Consider the following 22074-nt stretch of genomic DNA (forward strand, 5'->3'; position numbering starts at 1 on the left):
CCCATCCAGAGCATTGCATGGCTTCGGGCTGAAAACACATTGCTCTGGGTGTGCTGGTTATGAAGGGGAAAAATATTCCATGCATGTGGAGCGCTCCCCAAAGCTCTGAAGCCCCAAAGCTCAGCCCATGGACTCCGTCACCAAGTCGGAACGACCTCAGGTTCATGCTGAGCCCCAAAGCAAGCAGTTCTATGTCCAAACCCACAGCTGTGGGAGCTGCAGAGGGGCAGTGCTGGCGCAGCAGCCCATGGCACAGCTGTGTGCTCTCACACACTGCATCTGCCAGGCGGTAATTAAGCAGAAAGCGAAACCAAAAGGCTGGGGTGGGATGAATTTTGAGATGTGTTGTTGCTCCAAAAGGGTTTTGTTGCTCCTTGCTCCTGCAGGCAGCGTGGGGTGAGCTCAGGGGATGAATTGTTCCTCCAAGGGCTGCAGTTCTCTCCTATGAGCACAGAGCCTGCGTGGCATTGCCGTGGCATCTTTAGGATGGTGCCTTGAGGGTTTTGGGGAGCAGCTGCTGCCCCACATGAGGGATGTCACAGCCCAAACCCCAGGGCTCAGCTCAGCGACAGCTTTACCCCTGAGCCACGTGTGGGTGTCGTGAAGGGGCAGAGCCCACAATGAGCCCCACATGAGCCGGGTTTGGCAGCCAAGGTGTGACAGCATCCTTCTTTGGAGCCATGGGAGAGACACAAGGACAGGTCTCCATTCATTTCACTGCTAGAAAAGCTTCTCCCCAGAAAAAAAACCAAACCAAACAAACAAAAAAAACCCCAACCCTTCCACCTTTCTATTAAAGTCGGAAGGAGCCAACAGCTGCCTCTCCATCACCAGGCAGGAGTCCTTAAAGTGAAAGCAGCTCTCCAATCACAGCCAGCCCTGCCCACACCGCAGTGCTGCTGCGTCCCAATCCCACTCGCTGCCTCTCAGCTGTGTTCACTTAGCTCGGAGGAATCCCTTTGAACGGAGCCCGGATTTCATCCCCAAAGTCACCGCAGCACACCTGGGAGCTGAGGGAGATGTGCTTTTCTATGCACTGCGATGCATTCATGCATTGGTGGGAGGGCAGCCCCGTGGTTCCCAGTGCTCCGTGCTGGAATGAAGCCCCTGGGAAGCCTGGAGGACCCCATCATCTGAGCTCTGCCAACGTCCCAACCTATTTCCTAATGGTAAACCCACAGCTCAGAGCAATGGGACTGCTCATGCTTTGGGGTTATTGTTCCCTCTGCGTCCCTTCTGCCAGCCTCAAATGCAGCCCTGAGCCCAACACCACGCTGCAGCCATCCCTGCAGCCATCCCTGCAGCCATCCCATCGCCATCCCACCACCATCCCACTGCCATCCCTGCTCCCAGCCCTGCAGATCAGCTCAGCCAGTGGCAGGATGCATCACGCTGCAAGGGCAGGATACGGTGCAGGTGTGATTTATTCCTCCCCAAGCTCTGCAGAGCCAAAAGGCTCAGCCACTGTGCAAGGAGAAAATCGGGGAGCAAATTGGGGAGGAAGGAGCTCTGCCCATCCCAGAACCTTAGGGCAGCACCACGGCTCTGCAGACCCCCCTGCGTACGGAGGTCCCCTCTGGTGTCACCGCTTTTGGGCACTGGGTTGGAGAGGGGATGGATCATCATGGGGCAGTGCTGCCTTCCCTGTGAGGATGCTCAGCTGCTTTCCTCCTCACTGCACTCCCACAGAGGTGTGTTGGGGTTAAAGCTGCAGCCCTCACCCATTCGCTCCCAGGATCAGCTGCGGGTGCATTTCCCACACAAGGGCACAGCTGGCAATACAAAACACCCACATAGGAGCTGGCAACCAAAGCTGGATCCCCACTGCCACGGGGGTTGCACAACCCTACAGTGACCTTGGGCTGACCCCATATCTCCCCACAGGACCCCAGGAGCCGACAACCTCCCCCCCATCTGCAGCTCCCTGGCAGCCCCTTCCCACCCAGCATGTGGGGTTGAGACCCAACCCAGGAGCTGGACGGGTTTGCTTGGAACCAACGCATCCAGATGGTGCACATCAGCTTTCCAAGGAGCAAATTGTCCTGTGATGAGCAGAGAGCTGCGTGGTTCTGCTCTGTGAGCAGCAGCCCGAATGGTCCCTGCAGTGGGGAGAACACTTTGGGACTGAGCAATGCTTGGACTGCCTCCGGGTTTCATCCCATGGAGCAAACTGCCAGCCCTGCAGAGCAATTCTCCAACACAGGACAGTTTTCTGGGGTTTGGGCTTTTTGTTTCCTAAGGAAATGCTGCAGCTGTGGGCACAGCTGTGCATCCTCTCCATTCCCAATTGCATGCGTGAGTGCGTGGCTGCTTTGGGCATCTGCAGCAGCACAGCTGAGCAAGGTGCAACCCCAATGAATGGGAGAGGTGTGTTCTGAGCAGCAGGAAGACTTCCCATCAGTGATCCAGCTTTCCTGCACACCAAAGGACCCAATGAAAGGTGACAGTGAGCTCACGTCACCTTTATTTTCCAATAGAACCCTCTGTTTCTATATGCAACGTGGGCTCCCCAACCTGGGGAGGTGTGACTGCAGCCTTTGGAAAGATGGGAGTGCCCTTCAAAAATAGAAAATCCTGTTCAAATTATCGACGGCGCCGCGTGGAGAATGAAGCCGCCTTTGGAAATAGACATTTTCTTTACAAAATAAAACAAAATATGCTTTAAAAATAAAAGGGAATCTCTTTGTTAAGGAGAGAGCGGAGCTTTCAGCCTTCATTTAGAAAAAAAAGAGGGGTGGAGGGGTAAAACATCCTTGTAAAAATGATTATGTTCATAACATTTCCATGGGGACGGTGCAGAAATGTCCATCATGGGATCCTCAGCCCCGTTTCCAGCTGTTAGGAAACAGCAGTTTGGGGGCTTTGGTCCATGGGCTGATGCTCCCCAGCAGCAAACCCAATGGATTTTGCTGTCAGTTCGGGGTGCCCCTGCTAAGGCTGAAGGGTTGGGGTCCAGGCCATGCTGGGGGTCCAAAGGAAGGGGGAAGGAGGCTGCTTGTTAGGGCACCTCCCCCAACGGCTGCACCCACAGATGGAGTCTGGGCTACAGGGCACCACAGCACCGAGTTTGGGTTGGGGGTAAAGCCCAGGCAATGTTCCCTCTGCCTGCTGTGGGCTGTCCCCATAATGGTGGCCTTCAATGCGGCACGAGTCCACCTGGGATCCATGGGGAGAAATGGGGATGGAGGCAATGGGGCTGCAGGGCTCTGTGCAGGGAGGAAATGGGGTGCAGTGAGGGGTTGTAGGGTCAGCCTGGGGTGCGACCTTGGGTTGGGGACACACTTGTGCATCCCAATGCTGGAGAAGCAGCAGCTCCTCCCCACCACCCCTTGGGATGGAGGAACAGCATCCACCCCAATGGGCTCCAGACAAGATAGGGAGGGCTTTGGGATGCTCTGCAACCCACTGCAATGTGTTGCCCCCCTCCTGTCCCTGTGGCTGTCACAGAGGACACCCACAGTGCATAAGAGCACAGTGACACAGTGACTTCTCCCCCCCCATCACCCACCCCATCTCACACCCTCCCCCAAACTCTGGGCAGTTTGAGACACATAAATGTTTATTCTTCCAAGATCTGCTTTTTTTTTTTTTCCTTTTTTCTTTTATACAAAATTTCCTCCCTATGCCTGCAGATGGAGCCTGGCTGCCCCCTGAGCTCAGCACCCCATCCATCCCCTTCTCCCCAGCCTAACTGTCCACAAACCCTGCTGTGACACCCAGAGCCCAAGGGGGGGACACAGGGAAGGATGAGGCTCTCGGGGTGAGGATGCTCTGCTGCATTATGAGAGGGGAAGAAGGCAAATCCAGCTGGATGCAGCATTTTGGGAGGGCTGACCCCACATCTCTGCCATCCCAGTACAACCCCAATGGGGAACTCTAGGGGTCCCTGGGGAGCTGAGCTCCAAGCAGAGGGTGACCAGGACTGGATCTGATCTCAGCTGGAGAATTGGGTGCAGCCACTGGAAGGTGGGCACCAGGTGCCACTTCCTCCAAAAGGGGACACTGGAAGACAGCCAGGGACTGTAGGGACACAGATCCTCATCAGGCCAGCAGGTTGCTGGAAAGGGCTCAAGGCACCTTGGTAAATGTCCACACACACACACAGAGGTGTTTGTTCCCAAAATTCCCATGGAAAGAAGAGTACATAAGGTTCACATTAGCACATCTCATATGTATATAGTGCAAATCAGAGCCCCAGCACCAGAGGGTTCGCTCTCTGGTTAGTGGTTAAGATGTCCCACGGGTGCAATCCTGGGCACTGCAGGCACTCCAGCCCTTGCTCTTCCCCAGCTGCAAAGCAATGGGTGCATCATCCAATGCTTTCCAAACCCTTCTCGTGCAGAATGAGGTCACAGCCCATAGCTCTGGCACTCTTGCTCCCAACCTTGTGCCCTACAGAAAGGAAGAGGAGCACTAGGGAGGCTTTTGAGAGCCTGTCCCCCTCAAGCAAGACAGAGGGCTGCTGCTCCAAGGCACAGCTGACTGCAGAGGAGCTCTAGGTGCAGTTCTGATGGTGCGGCCACAACATCCATCCCAACACCCACCCGTTCCCCAAGCATGAGGAAGATCCCAGGAGAAGGGCAGGTCTGCACCACCAGAAGGCTGGTGGCCTCTTGCACATCCCCAAGAAAGATTTCGGGTTCTGAAGGTTGGGGACTGATTGCAGGCACAGTGTAGGATGGCAGCACCGTGCTGTGCAGAGGGAGGTTGATGTTTTCCATCTGTCCCGAGCAGGAGGCCATCTCCAGGGTGGCTGCAGGAACATCCTTCCTTGGATGCGTGGCAGCCAAAGGTCCAGCCCCTTTCAGGACTGTGACTCAGGGAGTGAGTGGCAAATGGGAAGCCAGGAGTGAAGAGCGAGCACTGGGCTCGGGAAGAGTCCAACCACGTCCTGGAAGCAGGGGAGCAGAGAACATCACCGCTCATCACTGGTTCATGGGCTCCTCCTCCTCCATAGGCTCATCTTGTGGCCTGGAGAAACACAGTACGTGAGATGAGACCTGCTCTTCCCAACACAACGCATTCTTTTCAGCACTGAGACATCACCTGGCACATCCAGCTTCTAGTCCTGCTGCCCAGGATGAGAGAGTTACAGGACCAGAGCTCGCAGTGAAGAGAATGGGCACAATACCCACCTTCTTCTCCCTAAGACCAGTTTACACCCAGCACAACCCAGAGCTCCCAGCAGCTCACTGGGCTGTGGGACACCAACCCCCTGTGACACCAAGCATCCCCCAAGGCTCAGAGCTTGGCACACAGACTGTGGGCCACCTGAACGTCCCAAGCATCCCCCAAGGCTCAGAGCTTGGCACACAGACTGTGGGCCACCTGCACGTCCCCAGGACTGATGAAGAGCATTACCTCTTCTCCACCATCACAGCCACTGAGAGGGAGGCCAAGGCTGTGACCGTCTCCACCTCTTCTGCCTCGTGGTGCTGAGCCTCCAGGAAGGAGCAGCCCAGCTTGGAGGCGAAGCGCTGCACGGCCACCCAGTATTTACCTGCAGGGGAAGCAAAGGTCAGGAGATGCTGGGATACGGGTGACCCAGGTGGCTTCCCATGTGAATGCATGCAAGGGGCATCATCCCCCCTCCAGGGAGAAGGAGGATGGTGGAAGGTTCCAATGTGCTTCATGCAGTATTCCCTGGGTGGTTTTCTCTAGGAAATGGCAAAATTTGGGCCATCCATGCTAACTCAGCCTCCCAGCTGTGGGACACTCACTCTGGACCTGGATCACGGCTTCCAAGGAGCGCACGGCGTTGGCATTGGGCTTCTGCCGCATGCTTTCTTCTGGCAGAGGGTCCAGCTGCCAAGGGGAGAGATGGAAGGGGTCAAAGGGAAAGAGCCGTGCCCAGGGCTGGGCTCACAGCCACAACCCAACACTTTCACCCTGCTCCCATCGCTCCCAGTGCACCCAACAGGTTCCCAACAACCGGATTGGGAGTGCAGATTCCCCAAAGCTCCACTATGGGGACAAAGCCCCATCCCAGGGGTCCTGGCTCTCACACCTCATTGCCCAGCAAGGCTGACACGCAGGCTTCGGATGCATCGCAGATGGCTGTGAGGTCGTGGCCTCCTTCCAGTGCCAGGACGATGGCACCCCCAGCCAGGCTCATCAGCTGCTTGGTCATATAGCCAAAACCTGTCCGGGAAATCCAAGGAGCAGTCATCAGCCTCCTTTGCCCAACACAGTGGGAAAAGAGCCCCCTCAGAGCTGCCCCCCTGTGCTCCATGAGGAGCTGCCAGCTCCAGAGCCCAGTCGGGCAATGGGAAGAGCTCACGGTGCTGCTTGCATCTCCTTACATTTAGCAGAGACTTTGTAGCCACCCAGGGGTGGTGGGTGGCCATCAGCTGCATCGAAGCCAGCTGATACCAGCACCACGTCAGGGGAGAATTCATGTGCGATTGGCATCACCACTGTCCTGTCAGGGTGCAAAAGAACAAGTAGTAAGAGGTGTTAAGAGCTGGCTTGGCCTGAAGATGGGGAAAATGCAAAGGAATGCAGAAAGCAGTACCTGAAAGCCGCCAGATACTCAGGGTCACCCATGGGGGGGTCAAGGCCTCCAGTCCAGGCTATGTTGACATTAAATCCCTCACCAGGGCCAGCACCAACCTGGGGGAGAGCAAGGATGATGGTGAAGGGCTGGATGTGGCCCGCAGGGATTCATTCTCCACCCATGCAAAGGTCAGACCCCCTCTCCATCCTCATAACCATCAGCAAGGGGTCTTGGTGCTTCACCATATCCTACACTCTGGGAATAGGAGACCCCAAGTCTGCATGAAGGCAAAGCAATGGAGATCAGCTTCCATGGAGACCCTCTGCCTGGTGCTGGCAGGGCTGGATACCCCCTCGGGGTCTCTCACTTACAGGACAGCCCCAGCACTGAACCAAGGGGTTGTCCCAGAGCAGAACTGCATAGATTTTGGCGTCTGTCTGTGCTTTTTTACCTCATCAGCAGCTCCGCTGCCAGGGAAGAAGTTTCCATCGTCGTGACGATGCAAAGAGATGTAGAGAACATCGGGGTCTCTGTAGAAGATCTGCTGGGTCCCGTTGCCATGGTGAACATCCTACAGGGAGAGAGAGATGGTGTGAGGGCTCCTTTTCGCAGACTTGAAGCTGCCCTGCAGCCCAATGGAGCTAAAAGCACCTCGGTCTCTGCCCTGCTTCACACTCCCCTGTCTCAGATCTGGCCCCATTCCCCCATCAGGGAGATCCCAGCCACGTTCCTGCAGCCAGACCCCAAGGAGGATTCTCTACTCTCAGGTCTAACCCCAAATCAGAGCTGGGATGTCCTGGGGAGGCACCAGAAGCTGCTGGGTGACAGGAGCGACTTACCCAGTCCACAATGAGGATCTTGTTGAGTTTCCCTTTCTGCTGCAGCTGCCTGGCGGCAATGGCCACCGAGTTGAAGAAGCAGAACCCCCTGCAAAGAAAGAGGTGGAACTGGTCAGCACCATGACCCCCTGAGCATCCTTCCCACACCAAAGGATGGGTTCTGCCTCCCCTCCCCCCTTGGTCTGGGTACAGAAGGGTCCTGGGGCTGTTAATAGGGCACAATTAGTGTTATCACCCCCTGGGGGACCCTGTGTCGACCTGGATTTTGGGGCTTCCCCTACACCACCCCTTTGGGAAGGGGGTCTTACATGGCAGTGGATGGATCTGCGTGATGCCCGGGCGGCCGCACCACAGCAAAACCATTCTGGGGACAAAAAAAATAAACAAACCATGATGAGATCATCACTGCTGCCTCCAAAATCACACCCCAGCAAAAGCCACTCCTGTTGCAGGGACAATCAGTGCCATAATGGTGGGACCTCCAGGTTCCCTCCACCCATCTCCCTACCTTCAGCTCCCTGCTGGCCACTTTGAAAGCCAACTCGGTGACGCTGCCTGCAGCCCAGCGGGCTGCATTGGAGGAATGCAGCTCATTCCAGATGGTATCACTGTCCACCTGCAAGCAAAGGAACAGTCAGACAGGGATGGGGATAAGGCACCTGAGCTGGGAAGCCACGCTCTTTGCCAGTCACCCTGCTCAGAGGATGAAGTCTGGGCCACCCTGCACACATGGGGCAAGCTCCTCAGCTCCACGGTGGCCACTTGGGGACAGCAGTCAGGATAACAGCTCCTCACCCTGTTCCCCAGGAAAGCTCTGCACGTGGAGCAACTCACCCAGGGGCTAGAAGGAGTGACTGAGAAAACGCTCGTTACCTTCTTTATCTTATTTTATTGTTTAACCAAACATCTTGGTTTGATCAGGATCGCGTCAAGGGCTGAGCCAGAGCCGGAAAACTCAAGTCTCTTCTGATCAACTCCATGTGTGCAACTCAAATTCTCCCCTCTGCCCCTCGAGGGGGCAGCGAGAGGAGGGCAGGGGGGGAGGCAGAGCAGGGAAAGTGGATGTAAACGAGGCTGAGAAGAGCTGGTGCCCAGCAGCGGGGGCAAGGAGAGGAGAAGAACCAGAAGAGGCAGCAGGAAGGCATGGGGTGAGACCCTTCCTGAAAGAGAGAGAGAGAAAAAAAGGACAGAGACGGGGAGAGAGGAAGAGAGGAGAATGCAATGAATGGAGAGAAAACCAGGGCAGCAAGCTCTGAGAGGAGATGCCACAGAAGTGTCAGGAGAGAAGTGGAAAGCTGATGTCCCCATGCCACTGTCCATGCCCCTTGGTGGAAGCCCACACTGCACCCTGGCCATCCCACTGGGACATGGGACACACAGCTGGGTCCCATCTGTCCCACAAATCCGCTCCCTCCTAAAGCCCTTGGCTCTCAGATGAGGCTGCAAGGGGTTTGTGGTAGGCAGGGTTCCCTGGGGGAAGGGTCTGCAAAGGGCCTGATTCAAGATGCTCCCAAGGATAGTGGGAAGCTATGCTACAACGATATCCTTGCTCCCATTTGAGGGAGGCTGGGACATTTTCCTGTGTCCACACGCAGGCTGCTGTTGCTTGGGCTGAATCCATTCTCCCTACAGAGAGGCCATAGACCAGCTTCTACCCCAGTCACCTCAAGGCTCTGAGCTCCATCAGGACACCCCACAGACACACAGGGCTGGGGGCTGAGAGCAGCCCGATGGCTTTGGGAGTTCCCTCCCCACTCAGGCCCACGAGAGAGTCCCCAGAAATGAACAACCCCATCCAAAAACACCCCGAGCAAAGGAGGAGGACTTACCCCCACCCCTCCACAGGGCAGCATGACGAACATCCGCTGTGACAGAATCCCTGCAAGGAGGAAAAAAGGTGGATTCCGAGCCATAGAGCCAGGGAACAGTGTGAGACAAGGGCAAGCAGCACAGGGCAAGAAGTGGGTGCAGATGGGGGCTCACCTGCCAGCTTCCCATTGTCCAGTTTCAGGCGGTTGAGGGGATTGGTGCCATAGAGGAAGACGTGGCGTTCGGTGTGGACACACTGCAGCTCCTCCAGGGTGGCCTTCCGTCCCCGCAGGCACTGCAGGGCACAGGGGCTGTGACTGAGCCACTCTGGGATGGGACACGTGTTCCCCTCCCATGGACAGGCTGGAAATGCCAGCACCCTCTATGGCCCAAAGTCAGTCCTTGTTAGATCAGGGCAAGTCTTCTAACAGATGAGAGCTGACACCGGTGTCCCCCAAGCTGGCAAAACACCTCATTCCTATCTCAGCAGGGTTTGGACCCATCTTCCAACACAGCAAACTCATGGGCACTGTCACACCAGTGTCAGCAACAGGCAAATGCAAGCCCCCTCCCTAAGACCTATTGCTGTTTGGATAAACAGGCTGGGAAGATCTGGGGACAAAAGGAGTGGAGGTGAGAGCAGGACACCCTATCACCTCTTTATAGCACAAGATCTGCTTGTAGCAGCACCCCCTCCCCTCCTCCTCACCTCGCACTGGCTGCGCAGACCCCTCTCCTGCAGTCGGGACCAGATGCTCTGAATCCTACCCGCGTGCTCTGGGTGGTTGCTGTTGTCACCACAGGAGCACTGGTGTTTGAGCATCACCGAGTCGTAAACCAGTCCTGCAACAACATCCAAGAAGAGCTGTCATCCTGAGACTGGACCTGGATGCCCAGATCTCAGTGCTGCCAACCCTAATTGCTGCCCCCCTTTCTAGGGTTTGAGGCTGGGACCTAAAACACTCTTAATTATTCGGTTTGACTGAAAACATCTTTATCAAAACCACATGAACCTCCACCCTAAGGCTTTTGATGCACATGCTGTCCTGCGTGCCTAAGAAGCTAAACCAATCCCTTGAAACAAGCAGGAAAGCAGCTGTGGGGCCAGAAGGGCAAATTCTGCTTGGAAAATGCACCTTTAGATAAGGAGAAGGGAACTGTCATGCCTTCCTCAGCCAGTCAGAGTGCTCCCAGGAATTCAGGAGAGATTGGGAGTGACGTTCAACTGCCCCTGAGCACCCCCAAACAGGGACAGTGTGCTACCTGTTGTGAAATGGGGCTTGCTGGTCTGCTCCTGCACCGGCAGGGAGAGAGCCTTGGAGGTCGTATCCTGAGCAGGGAGGGAGACAGTCGCGGTGGCAGGAGATGACTGGGCTCTGGAGAGAGGTCTGTGCCCTGCGAGGATGGTTGGGACCATGGGGGAGTCAGCCAGGGGCTGCCGTTTGAGGAGCTGGTGCTGCACACGCTGGTAGGGGTCCCAGAGATAGGCCTGATGGAGAGAGGTGGCAGTAAGCATGACATCACCCAGCATCGGGTGACAAGCAGCCTTCTAGGAAGGAGAATGTCTCTGGAGCATTTGGATGTGACAGCTCTCTCCGTGCCGGAGGACTTGGAGCTGCTCCATAGGAGCTGGCATGTATTAGGCAGCATCTGCTGCTCTCTGCTGGCTCAGCCCTGCAGTGCTGGGCAGCCCCGATGCAAGGTGCAACGGTATGGGGATGATGCCAGCACTTTGGGGATGATGCCCAGTTTTGCTGGCACCAGAGGTGGCTTCTGATCACATCCCTGTCCTAGCAAACCGCCCCTGGATTGAGGAAGGGAAAGATGGGGTGCCTGCATCCCCACCCACACAGCAGTTCTTTACAGAGCTCTCTGGGTCTGAGCTGAACTTTCCCACGGCCAGGGCACTGCTGGGTTTGTGCAAAGTTTCACATGGCACCAAAACGTAGAAAAGAAATGCAAGAACGGGGGAGGAGAATTCCATTCCTTACAGCCCCATCCCTGCCATTCCTCGCTCACCTGCTGGAGGATGAGCTCCTCCTGAGGCTGCAGCATCTTCTGAGGCCTCTCAGGTTCCTTCCCGCTGCTCCCTGGCCGTGCAGGCTCCACGCATGCCCTCACCTGCTCACTGCTCTCAGCCCCAGCCTCCATCCCCTCTGCCTCCATGTCCTCTGAGGAGGGGATCTGCCGCAGCCGGGGCTTCTCGCTGGTTTTCACCATGCGCTGCAAACAAGTGAACACAGAGGTGATGGGGACAGGGCAGGCTGAGGAGGCTTGGGGGTAGCAAGGCACCCCAGAGCCCAAGAATGATGGACACGGGAGCCCCACAGCTCACTGCGAGGCAGCAGCACGCAGGCTTGGCCCTGGGTTATCAGCTAATTGCTGCCCTGCAGAAAAAGGCTGCGATCCTGCATCCTGCCAGCATCCTTCCCCCACTGCCTCCTGCACCCCACGCTGTAGCTCCGTGCTTACCTTGCCCAGGTGAGTCTGCTGCTTGAGCCTCTCCAGGAACTGGGCATGGTGCTGCTGGTACACCAGCTGCTGCTGGATGGCTTTGGGGTTCTGGGGCAGGGGCTCTGAGCGGGTCCTGCCCAGTGGTTTGTGGTGGCCTGGGAGCGACAGGCGCTCTGCAGAGATGAGCGATGGGGCGAAGGAGAAGGGGACTGTCCCCAGACCTGGCACTGCAGGGGAAAGGAAGGAGAGACAAGGTGTTTCTTTATCTATTGGGCAGACACCAAGATCAACGTCTTCCGTCTCCTCAGCCGCAGCTTGTGGAAGAGAAATGGGAAAGCAAAAGGCTGCCTGCCCCAAGGGAAGCTCAGTGCTATGCCTTCAATGCTGCTGGCCCCACTGCCTGCCCCAAGCTCAGCACTTACCTGCCACAAGTGGAGCGTGGGTGACTGAGGGCTCGAGGATGATGACAGGCTGGAGCCGAGGGGACAAAGGGCTCCCAGCCTCATGCTGTTCCAAGCCAGCTGGGATGAACATGGGAGAGTGTGTGCCCGTGAGGACAGGTCCGTTCAGCACAGGCACTCGGTGTGCCAGGCCAGAGAGAGGGCGACGATCTGCATCTCCCTGCAGAGAGATAGGCTGGATTAATAATGGGACACAGCACGGAGAAGGGATGGCACATCCTCCCCATAGCCACAGGCAGCCTCAGACTACTCAGAGCCAGCATATGGCTGGCACCCACCCAACAATCTCAAGATCCTCCTCCCCCTTTCCCCCCTCTGCCTTGCAGGAACCCTCTGCCCAGATCTGGGGAGTTGCTACAACCAGGTCACCTACCCTGGTACTACTGGTGGCTGGCAATCCCAGCGTGATGGCAGGTAGGGAGACTGCATTCTGCAGGGCAAACTGGGCCAGGGAGCTCTCCTGCATCATCAGGCGCTGGGCCAGGGGTGCCTGCACCAAACACGATCCATCAGCCTCCTGCTCTGGGAATTGCAGAGCTCAGCATGGGACAAGCAGCTTAGGACAGGCAGCTGAAGTCCCAGCTGTCTGCGAGAAAACCCAGGGCCAGGGGCACCAAGGACCCATATGGAGACAGCACATGCACTAGGAAAGCACTAGGGCATGCTGCAGAGGAGGGCAGCATGTCACCACACTGGGCAGAGGGTCCCACCACGCAGGAACTTAGCTGGGCTAAGGGCAGCTCAGTGCAAAACTGGGGTCCCCAGGGAGGATGCTAGCTTATCTTGAGCCCGGGGTGGCAGTGAGAGAGCAAAGCTGAGGAGCTCACCTCATGGGCCATGCTGGAGGCAGTGGGAAGAGCTCCGTGCTCAGCAGGGAGGCTGTCATTGGGAGAGCTGCAGCCGGACACAGGGGTGCTGCTACTGCTGGGGGAGGAATCTGTGAGCAAAGAGAAAGGGAAAAATGAACACCCAAACCCAGAGAGGGTTACACAGCCCTGCACCAACCCTGCAAAGCTCTCCCTCCTTCCAACAATTCTCAGTTTGCCTGCTAGAGGCAAAACTCTCCTCGGTGAGGTGGCAAGCTGGAGATGCAGTCAGCCATGGAGGAAGCCTAGCCAGCTGTGCTTGCTCAGGACCTTGCATGCTTCCAGCCTTATACACCCATCAAGGGCCCAAAAATCAGCACGATACAGCTGCAGCAGTAGCCTTCCCCACCTCACCCACCCCCTGTCCCATCACAGCACAGAGCTTGCTCTCACAGGCTGTGCCCCACAGAGGGCATCAATAATCGCCAAGCCTCTGACATTAATTCACGAGACATCAATTTCTCCCTTGGAGCCCCACAGCAGGCATTATACACAACCCCAGGCTGCTCCAGCCCCCTCTGAACTCCCAGGCTCTCCCCACAAAGGCAAAGCCCTCACCAATGGTCTCAGGTGGTCTCCTTTTCAGAGAGGGGGGAGCGCTCTCCTTCCGTGTCAGGGGGTTCTTGCGGCGGTCCAGGCACTTCCTGGGCTTGCAACGCACCTTCAGGTTGGGCTCAGATGCTGTGAGGGGGATAAGGCAGTCAGTCCCAGCCCCACCATGGGTAAGGGCAAAGCTGGACTGACTTTGGTGGGGTTATTTCTCGGCTCCAGCCATCCCCTGGGTGTGAGCTCAATGGCATCACAGCAGGAGTGAGATGGTGTTGGCCCCCAGCCTCACCTGTCTTCCGCAGTGGAAAATGCTCTGGGGGATCAAGAGAAGTGCTAGGGACCGGGGACAGGAAGGTGCTGAGTACAGGAGGGGAAGGACCTTCAGGATCCAAAGGTTCCAGAGACCTATGGGGAAAAGCTTCATCAGAGATTCTTCCCTCTTTGCTGAGATGATCAGCAATGCCTTGACTCATCCAAACCCACCATCAAAATGTTTGCGGGGTTTTGAGCAGCCGCCCTGCGCTGGGTGGGTCAGATTATCCAGGGTGCTTTTGTTTTACCTGTATGGCATGGCTGGAGGGTTGGGGTTGCTGGTTCTTTCCAAAGCTGCTGCCTGCTGCTTCTTCAGGATGACCTCAGCCAGTTTCTGCTTCACCACCGTGCTGGCAACAGCACCTGCAGATGTTACATGTCGATGATTTCCAACTGATGCGGCTCTGCCTATCCTGCATCTCAGCAGGAAAAATATCAGCATCCTGAGAGAGCTCAGACTCAAAGGGCAGGTGGGCAGCAGGCTCGTGGAAACAGGGAACAGCTGCACTCGAATCTCTGAAGGGCTCTGCACCTCCAAAAGCTCGGCGAGCTCCTAATGCAGCAGGCACTAGATGGCGCAGGGAGATTGCAGCAACAGGTTTGCTCTCCTGCATGGTGCAAACCTTCCTGCCCAGCACTCAGTACCCCCCCCGACAACTCCTGTGCTCCAGGCTTGGGGTCTGCCAGCTCTGGAAGGCAATTTGTGCCTTGCTCTGTGCATGGGGCAGCACAAGCACTGCCAGTTTGGGCTGCAGCACTGCAGTGGCTGTTGGGCATAGAGTAACACCGAAGCAGGGATCTATTGCAACCACTTGGCTGGTATCAATAAGGACACAAAGGATAAATCCTGGCCAGGGAGTCCCAGGATGCAGCTGCTGAGTGCAGCTCTGGATCCAGGCTTCCCCACACTCTTTTCATAAAGCTCTTTGATGCTCAGGACAGAGATGCTCAGACTGAGAGCATGCAGAGCATGGCCTGGGTAAGAGCAGCACTGCCTGCTGTGCCCCTGCTAGAAGCTGCTTTACCCTCACTCCCCATGAACTTGGTCCCCCTGATTTTGGGGAATTGCCTCCTCAGGAAGAGATGCCACATGTCCGAAAACGCTGAGGCTCTTACTTCGTTTGCTCTTGTCCTTATTGAGGATCTGCCGCAGCTCCTGCTCCTGCTGCCCAGGCTCTGCCTCACGGTGCGAGGTCTCCATGGTCACCTGAGAGAGGAGAGGGCACTGTCAGCACCAGGAGACTCGAAACACTGTGCCACGGGGATGGAGCAGCTCTGCAACAGGCTGTTACAGCATTTCTGGAAACCCAGTGGGCTGACAAGGACGTGTTAAGTTGTTTCATTGCTGCAAACTGGGAGCATCTTCGTCTCCAGAGATGCTCAGTCCAGAGGAAGCCATAAGGATGCTCAGAGGCTGGAGCATCTCTGTTATGGGGAAAGGCTGAGGGAACTGGGAAGGTTCAGCCCTGAAAAGGCTCTGGGGAGAACTCAATGCAGTCTTCCAGTGCTTAAAAGGAGCTTACAAATAGAAGGGAGAGCGACAGGACAAGATGGGGAGGAACAGCTTAAACTTCAAGAGGAGAGACATAGGTGAGATGGGAAGAGGAAATTCTTAGCTCAGGGGGCAGTGAAGCCCTGGCACTGCTGCCCAAAGAACTTTGGGTGCCCCATCCCTGGAGATGCTCACAGCCATGGCTGGAGCCCCGGGCAGCTGATGGAGGAGTGGGAGCAGCCCAGGGCTGGGGGAACTTTGGGGTGCCTTCCAACCCAACCATTCTATAGTTCTGTGATGATGAAAGGACCCTTCCAACCCAAGCCATCCTACGGTTCTATGATTCTACACCTGCAGACACACGCAGCACCACGAGCCGCACGCTCTATAGGGGGAAAAAGTAATTGTTTTAGAAGAACCCATACCCTGACGTGCTGGTGGGCGAGCTGCTCCACTTGCTGCTGGTGCAGGCTGGCGAGGAAGAGCTGGTGCTGCAGCTGCTGCGTGTGCTTCAGAGCCAGCAAAGCCGTGTCGGAGCCGGGCTTGACAACACGCTGCCCGATGCGCAGGTCCATGGGGACGGCCTGGGGCACCCGTGGCGAGGTGCACGGGGTCACAGCAGCTGTTGGGACACAAAGCAAGGCGCAGCTGGGTGAGGAGAAGCACACAGAGGGGTCCTCCTGTGCCTCCCAGCTTTGGGATGGGGATGAGGATATCCCGACGTGCAGGAGGGCACCGCGAGGAACGCGTGCTGCTGTTGAGAAGGGCTTGCCACATCCCATCTGCTGCCTGTGAGAGCCTCCTCCGTCATCCAGGCAGAAATCCTGTATGCTATACACCCTTGGAGTGCCTCCAAAGTGCTGCAGGCAGCTCGCCCTGACACCACAGTGTTGCAAACTGCAGGCACTCCCATCTTGCACAGGGAACCCCTTCAAATTCCCAAGACCACCTTGGCAAACCCTCGCTAGGGACAGACTAAAGCACCCACTTGCAGCAGGAGACCTCTACCACAAAGCTCCTGAAGCCTTGCTGCACTCACCCCGCAGCGTGGCACTGCTGTAATGCTGCTACGAAAATCCTACAACCTGCAATATTGATCTGGAAGCTCAGACTCTAAGCAGCAATGCCAGCTCTGCAGACCTCAGTGAAGGCTGGATGGAGCCATTTGCAGGAGCAGAGCTGGAGGGAACAGTCTTGCAAGCCAGACATTGCTTGCCCCCCCAGCAACCATCCCATTGCCAACCCCACAGCAGCCACATCCAGCACAGGTTGCTGGGGATGCTCTATGCAGCACAGCACGTGCAGGTGGAAAGGGGATGAGCAAGCACAACAGTGACTTATGGATGCAAACACAGCCCCAGTGGACTTTATGGCATCCCAAAAAGCATGCAGCCAAGGCAGCTCCACGCTTCAGGCACTGCAGCATAGGAATGAGAGAAGCTGGAAGCAAGCAGGTGGGCAGGAAATGCAGAATTGAAAGACACTGCACAGGAATGCATTTGCAGGGACAAAGCCACCGCAGCCTGAGAACTAATTGTTTTCCTAAAGTAGTGAAGCAGCTCAAATTAAAAATAAAAAAATAATTAAAAAAAAAAAAAAAAAAGATGCAAATGTTATTTTTACAGGCACAGAACCACACCCTGCGCTGTGCACATCTCAGCCTCAACAGCATCAGGGAGCTTGTGCTGACAACTGCAATACTGCAGGAGAAATCTCTGCGGGCTTCAGCCCCGTCATGCAGCGATGCAACGGGGAAACCCAGCACAGCCCCAACACTGCCAGGAAGGGAAAAATGCCCCTGATCCATAGGGCAAACATTTCCCACCGCAGCAAAACCCCCACATCCACCTTCCCAGATTTAACCTGTAGGAGGTGATGCTCCCAGCCCCATGGCAGAGTCTGACCTGGTTCTCTTCATCTCTTTGATAACCGCCTGGGATTTCATTTGTCTCTGGCTAATTAGTTGTAATTGCTACAGCCCGGGTGATAGGAGGCTGTGGGAGATAACAGCTGGAAGGTGAATGCTGCTGAGCTCCTGTGCCCAGGGGCTGGAGGGGGTTTGCTATGACCCCCAGCCCATAGGCTGCACAAACACTAAGACTGAGATGCATTTGATGAACCAACACAAATTACCCCGAGCCAGAAGACCCCTCCCCTCCGCTCTCAGCCTTTTGCTTCACCCTTCCAGTTCCAAAAACGCTGACATCCTTCACAGTGCTGACAGCTCATCCTCTGCTGCCCGAGCGGCTGCAGAGCTCCAGCCATCTCCCAGCTCCAGCCATCCCTGCATTCCTGCTAAACATCAGCGATTCTGAAGGATGGGAGCGATAAGGGCTGCCTCCTCCCTGCTCCTCGTGGTTTCCCATCACCCAGTGAGGAGGAGTGATGCTCGGTGGGAGGAAGGCTGCAGCACTCTCCCAACGCACCGTGGCTGCACAAAGATGGGCTGTGATGAGCAAACCTCGGGGTGGGAGATGGGGAACTTGTAACAGCACCCACCCACATCCCTACAGAGGGATGCTCACCCCATCCATCCGGACCATCCTGCTGCACGCCACCAAGGCACAGGAGTTGGGATCAGCATTCATGCAACTCGGTGTAGAGCTTGAGTACAACAGCAGCCAGTTACTGCTAAGAGATGCTTGCATTGTCCACCTCCAAAATAATTCTATTCAGGGAAACAGGGCCCTGATTTCCCTCGAGAATCTGTGTGCCACAGTAGTGAAGTCAGCGAGCGGGAGACCACTCATTAAAGCACTCAACTTTCCCATACAAATTCCTCTGCCCTGCTTTTATGCTGCCTATACAAAAAGCCACGTTAACAGATGGCAAGTCAGCACACTAACAAAGGATTTGGTAAAGCTCCCTTCGTTTCCCTCTGCTGGAGATTTATTCTCCAGCGTCGCGGCGTTGTTTGCAACAACACATTTCAGGCATCAGCAAAAAAATCACACGACTTACTCCAAATATAATTGCTTGGCTCTGAGATACAGAGAGCTGCGTGTGTGCAGGAACACCCTGAGGATGGGGAGGACCAGAGCAGCCCAGCAAGCTGCAGCCTCCATTCCCACTGCTGGTAGCATCCAGGGGTGCTCAGAGATAAGTCGCAGCCTCCCTCCATGCATGATGCTCCAAACACCAGGAGGGAGCTCCATGCACAGCCCCATTCTCACCCCTCCAACCCATCAGCTGCCGACCCAGGGCAAGAAAAGGGGCGGTTTTGTTTGAGCCTTTTTAAAAACAAACTCCAAAGCAGCACAAAGGAAGGAGCGGGAGGGAGGCCGTGAGGGCCAGCAGCCAGAAAAACAACTCCTCACTGCGTGCCCCAAGCCAGGAAAAAGGCAGTCGAGCATCCCTGCAGCCAAGAGGCACCAGCACTGCTCCGCACACCGAGTGCCAGGGCACAGCTGCTTCCCAGCCTCACCCCCTGGGACCCACAGCACCCTAAGGGCTGCCACCCACCCCCCTCCTGCAGCTCCGGGTGCCCCCACGCAGCCCCTTTTCCTTCCCTTGGGGCTGCTGGGTTCAGCCATCAGCTCCCTCCGTGGCTCGAATTCACACGGGGGTTTGCAGCTGGGATGTGAGCCAAGAGCTACAGCGCACAGCTCCTCTCCGGAGCTCCGCATGACGGAGGCAGGCGGCCAGCAGCGCGCTCCTCCTCTTCCCTTCGCCCCAAGGAAGGGCCCTGCAGCCAAACCCAGCACACTGCCAGGGCTCCCAGGGAGCTGCTCCCATCCTCGCATCCTCCTGGGGATCCCTGCAAGCCCCCAGCATCACAATGACACAGAAAACCCCATAGAGGGGATGAAACCCCAAATCCACTGCAGAGCCATCGCGTTAGGGCAGAGCCAACATCCCGCTCCCAGAGAAGAGGAGGATTCGGGGCCAGGCTCCTATGTTGGCTGCCAACATTTTTTGGGGTTTTTTTTTTTTTATGAATTATTTTTAGTTTGTCAGAACATTCGCATGGGAAGGCCGGCGCTCAGCGCATCACCCTGCCACCAAAACCTGACTGCGAGGACACGACGCTCCCCCTGCACAAACCACGGCACGGATAGCCCAGGAGGGTCCTTGGGGTGCAATGCAAGCACAGCACGGCTCATGCAATAGGGCTGAAGGCTCTGCCTCACCCCTGTTGGCATCCCTGCTGCTGTCACATCGCCAGGGTTGTTTTTCTGGGTCATTGGGTGCAGGCAGGTGGCAGGGAGGAAAGCGTTGCTCCGCCAGCGCGCCTGGAGGAAGCCGAGGAGGCGAAAGCAGTGGGGCCCCATGTGGAGGCGATGGCCCAGGGCAACCAAAGCCATTGCACAAACCTTCCCCCACCTGTGCAGGTCACACTGCAGCTCCACCCTTCCCTCCATGGAAAGGGGAGATTGCAACAGGCCCTGGGAAAGCTGCAGGGCGAGCGTGAACGTGGCTCCGTGCGGGTTACAGGCATTTTCCAGGCTGCTCCTGCTGCTTTTTTTTTTTTTTTCTCTTCCTGCAGTAAAGCTTTCTCTGCTCTCTCCTCCTCGGGGTGATGCCTGCTGCAAGCGCCCACAGAGCGCTGGATTTAGGGCTTCTCCCACCTTGCCACACTCTTTGTGCACGGGGTGGCAGCCAGCTGCAGTGGCTGAGCGCATTGCTGCAGCGTTGGTGCAGCTCGCTCTCTGCTGGGTAACCACACTGCTGCACACAGAATGGCTCAGGTTGAAGTCCCTTCCAAGGATGATGAATCTCCAACCCCCCTGCCACATGCATGGCTGCCAATCTTCCCGTTTAATACCAGCCCAGGTTGCCAAGGGCTCCATCCAACCTGGCCTTGAACACCTCCAGGGATGGACAGAGCATCCACAGCCTCTCTGGGCAGCTGTTCCAGCATCTCACCACTCTCATAGTAAAGAAAAGATGGACGGAGCCACCCCCAGCAGAAAGAAAAAGCAACGAGAAATCTTTGCTTTGCTATTCCCTGCTTTTTAACCAGGCACGAGCAGCAGTCAGCAAAGAGCTGCACTTATATAAAGGGGAAATAAAGGCAGAAGCAAATGGTGCAAATGCACGGAGCAAAGCAAGCTGTGGGTCTTTGCAGCCCTTCGCCTCCAGGTTCTGCAGCACTGCCACGCACCAGGCAGCCCTCACACAGCCCACTGAGCTGCAGCTAAATGCACTTCTTGAAAACCCTTTCCCATCTTCTGCTGATTAGCTGTGAAAGGTTCAGAGTTCAGCCGGGTTGAAAAACGCATGTGATTAAAAACATTCCTCTGAAATAAAAGGAAAAGGTCTTCTCCAGAGCCACGCACAAGCAACAACAACAAAAAAACCAGCCGGAGGGGATTTGTTCAAATTAAAAACACTTAAATAAGAAACCACACACACACACACACAAAAAATGATTATGTTGAAATAACATTAAGATCACAAAGCTGGGACCGGAGCAAAAGGAAATCCCAGAGCTGGGGTACCTCACATAACCTCCCTGCAGCCCCTGGGGCGCACGCATTCAGCTTGGTGGCTTTAATTACGGGGCTGAGCACCGTGCTCCCCACAAAGATGGGAAAAGCATCATCGCCCCGTTATCCTCACCCCGCTTACAGAGGGGAGGGATGTGGCACGTGGGTGCTGCAGCCCCATGGAGATGCTCCACGTGTCCCTCTGCTCCCACAGCTCCACCTGCTCGCACAGACACCCCTAAAATCAGAGCATTTGGGTGTTTTTCTCCTCCCCAGCCCTGCAGGGGCAGCATGGGGAGCTGATGCTCGCTCCAGCCCCAAGGGCTTGATGTGGGTGGGTCCCACTCCTCCCTACCAGACATCACATTCCTGCTTCCAAAACAAGAAGAGGATGATGCATCTCTATGACAAGCCCTAAAGACTTTTTCCACAAGGGTATAACTGTGTCTTTCTTTCACTCTTGAAAACCTCGTTTTCTTTGCCTCCCCTGCAGAAAGTTGCCAGAAAAATCCGAGACACCTGATGACTGAAGCCTGGCAGAACCTTGCAACCAAAGCATGAGCCACCATTTAAAAGCAATGCACCTGGAACCAGCAACCCCACGCACATACACCTGTGAGCAACACACATTGCTGAGCTATTTCCAGCACCTCAATCAGAACCTGAGCCATAAATGAGACCCACATAAAGCAGCAAACGGCCCAGGGCTGGCTAGGATGACTCCCACTGGTTATTTGCAGCTCATGACCTTTGAGTCAGACATTTAATAGCCCTCCCTGGAATTTTCTCCCCACAAATACGTGCAGTTACATTTTGAAACTTATGACTCCAGGACCCAAAATCTCACAATGTGCTGCTGGGGTCAGGTTGCATTATAAGGGCATCAGAGCAAAATGCTTTGCACCTGGAGCTGCAGCTCTTACTAATGCTGGCAGTGAGCTGGGAGATGCAGAAATCCTATCTTTATTTCACTGGGCTATTCACTAGGATACAAAAAGGGGAAAGAAAACCCCATCCATCCGGGCAGCAGCACTCTGTACCTGCAGCATCCTTACAAAGTGCCAAAGGAAGAGGATTCAGGAGGACTCCAGCACTCAGCAATGCATTCCTGCCTGCTCCTGCTGCACACAGGGTCCAGCTGCCCCTGCAGCAGGGGATGTGGGTGCCCACAACACAGCCAGCAGCCGTGCAGCTGTGTTTTGGTGCCCTTTTCCAAGGCAGCTTTTCAAAGTGCTCCCAAATCCACACATTGGGATCGGCCTCTGAAGTGTTTTGCCTACGGGGCAAAAGCGGTCAAGAGGATTCCAGGTAACCCTGCATCACAGAATTACCTCCAGAGCCCCAAATTGTATTCCCAGCCCTGAATT

The 22074-nt window shown here is 55.9% G+C and overlaps 1 protein-coding gene across 12 annotated transcripts in view; it reads right to left on the bottom strand.

Annotated features, from left to right (window-relative positions):
- Positions 1–4150: 4150 nt before the first annotated feature.
- Positions 4151–22074, bottom strand: part of HDAC7 (histone deacetylase 7) — a 62135-nt gene continuing 44211 nt past the window's right edge. For 11 of the 12 annotated variants that reach the window (XM_090128236.1, XM_090128240.1, XM_090128241.1 and 8 more), the window contains 24 exons: positions 15704–15900; positions 14903–14993; positions 14035–14149; positions 13764–13879; positions 13484–13606; positions 12887–12996; positions 12433–12549; positions 12021–12219; positions 11617–11825; positions 11164–11367; positions 10408–10633; positions 9854–9987; positions 9319–9439; positions 9165–9214; positions 7844–7951; positions 7644–7699; positions 7336–7423; positions 6948–7067; positions 6515–6612; positions 6303–6421; positions 6008–6141; positions 5721–5805; positions 5362–5500; positions 4151–4971 (listed from right to left, as the gene is read on the bottom strand). In XM_090128236.1, coding sequence (XP_089984362.1) covers positions 4926–4971; positions 5362–5500; positions 5721–5805; positions 6008–6141; positions 6303–6421; positions 6515–6612; positions 6948–7067; positions 7336–7423; positions 7644–7699; positions 7844–7951; positions 9165–9214; positions 9319–9439; positions 9854–9987; positions 10408–10633; positions 11164–11367; positions 11617–11825; positions 12021–12219; positions 12433–12549; positions 12887–12996; positions 13484–13606; positions 13764–13879; positions 14035–14149; positions 14903–14993; positions 15704–15900 — 3005 coding nt within the window. In that variant the 3' untranslated portion in view covers positions 4151–4925. The remainder of the gene's footprint in view (positions 4972–5361; positions 5501–5720; positions 5806–6007; positions 6142–6302; positions 6422–6514; positions 6613–6947; positions 7068–7335; positions 7424–7643; positions 7700–7843; positions 7952–9164; positions 9215–9318; positions 9440–9853; positions 9988–10407; positions 10634–11163; positions 11368–11616; positions 11826–12020; positions 12220–12432; positions 12550–12886; positions 12997–13483; positions 13607–13763; positions 13880–14034; positions 14150–14902; positions 14994–15703; positions 15901–22074) is intronic. The other variant, XM_090128231.1, reaches the window with a different exon arrangement.

This window comes from Phasianus colchicus, chromosome 33, assembly GCF_987193195.1.
Source record: "Phasianus colchicus chromosome 33, bPhaCol1.hap1.1, whole genome shotgun sequence".
NCBI classification, from domain to species: domain Eukaryota; kingdom Metazoa; phylum Chordata; class Aves; order Galliformes; family Phasianidae; genus Phasianus; species Phasianus colchicus.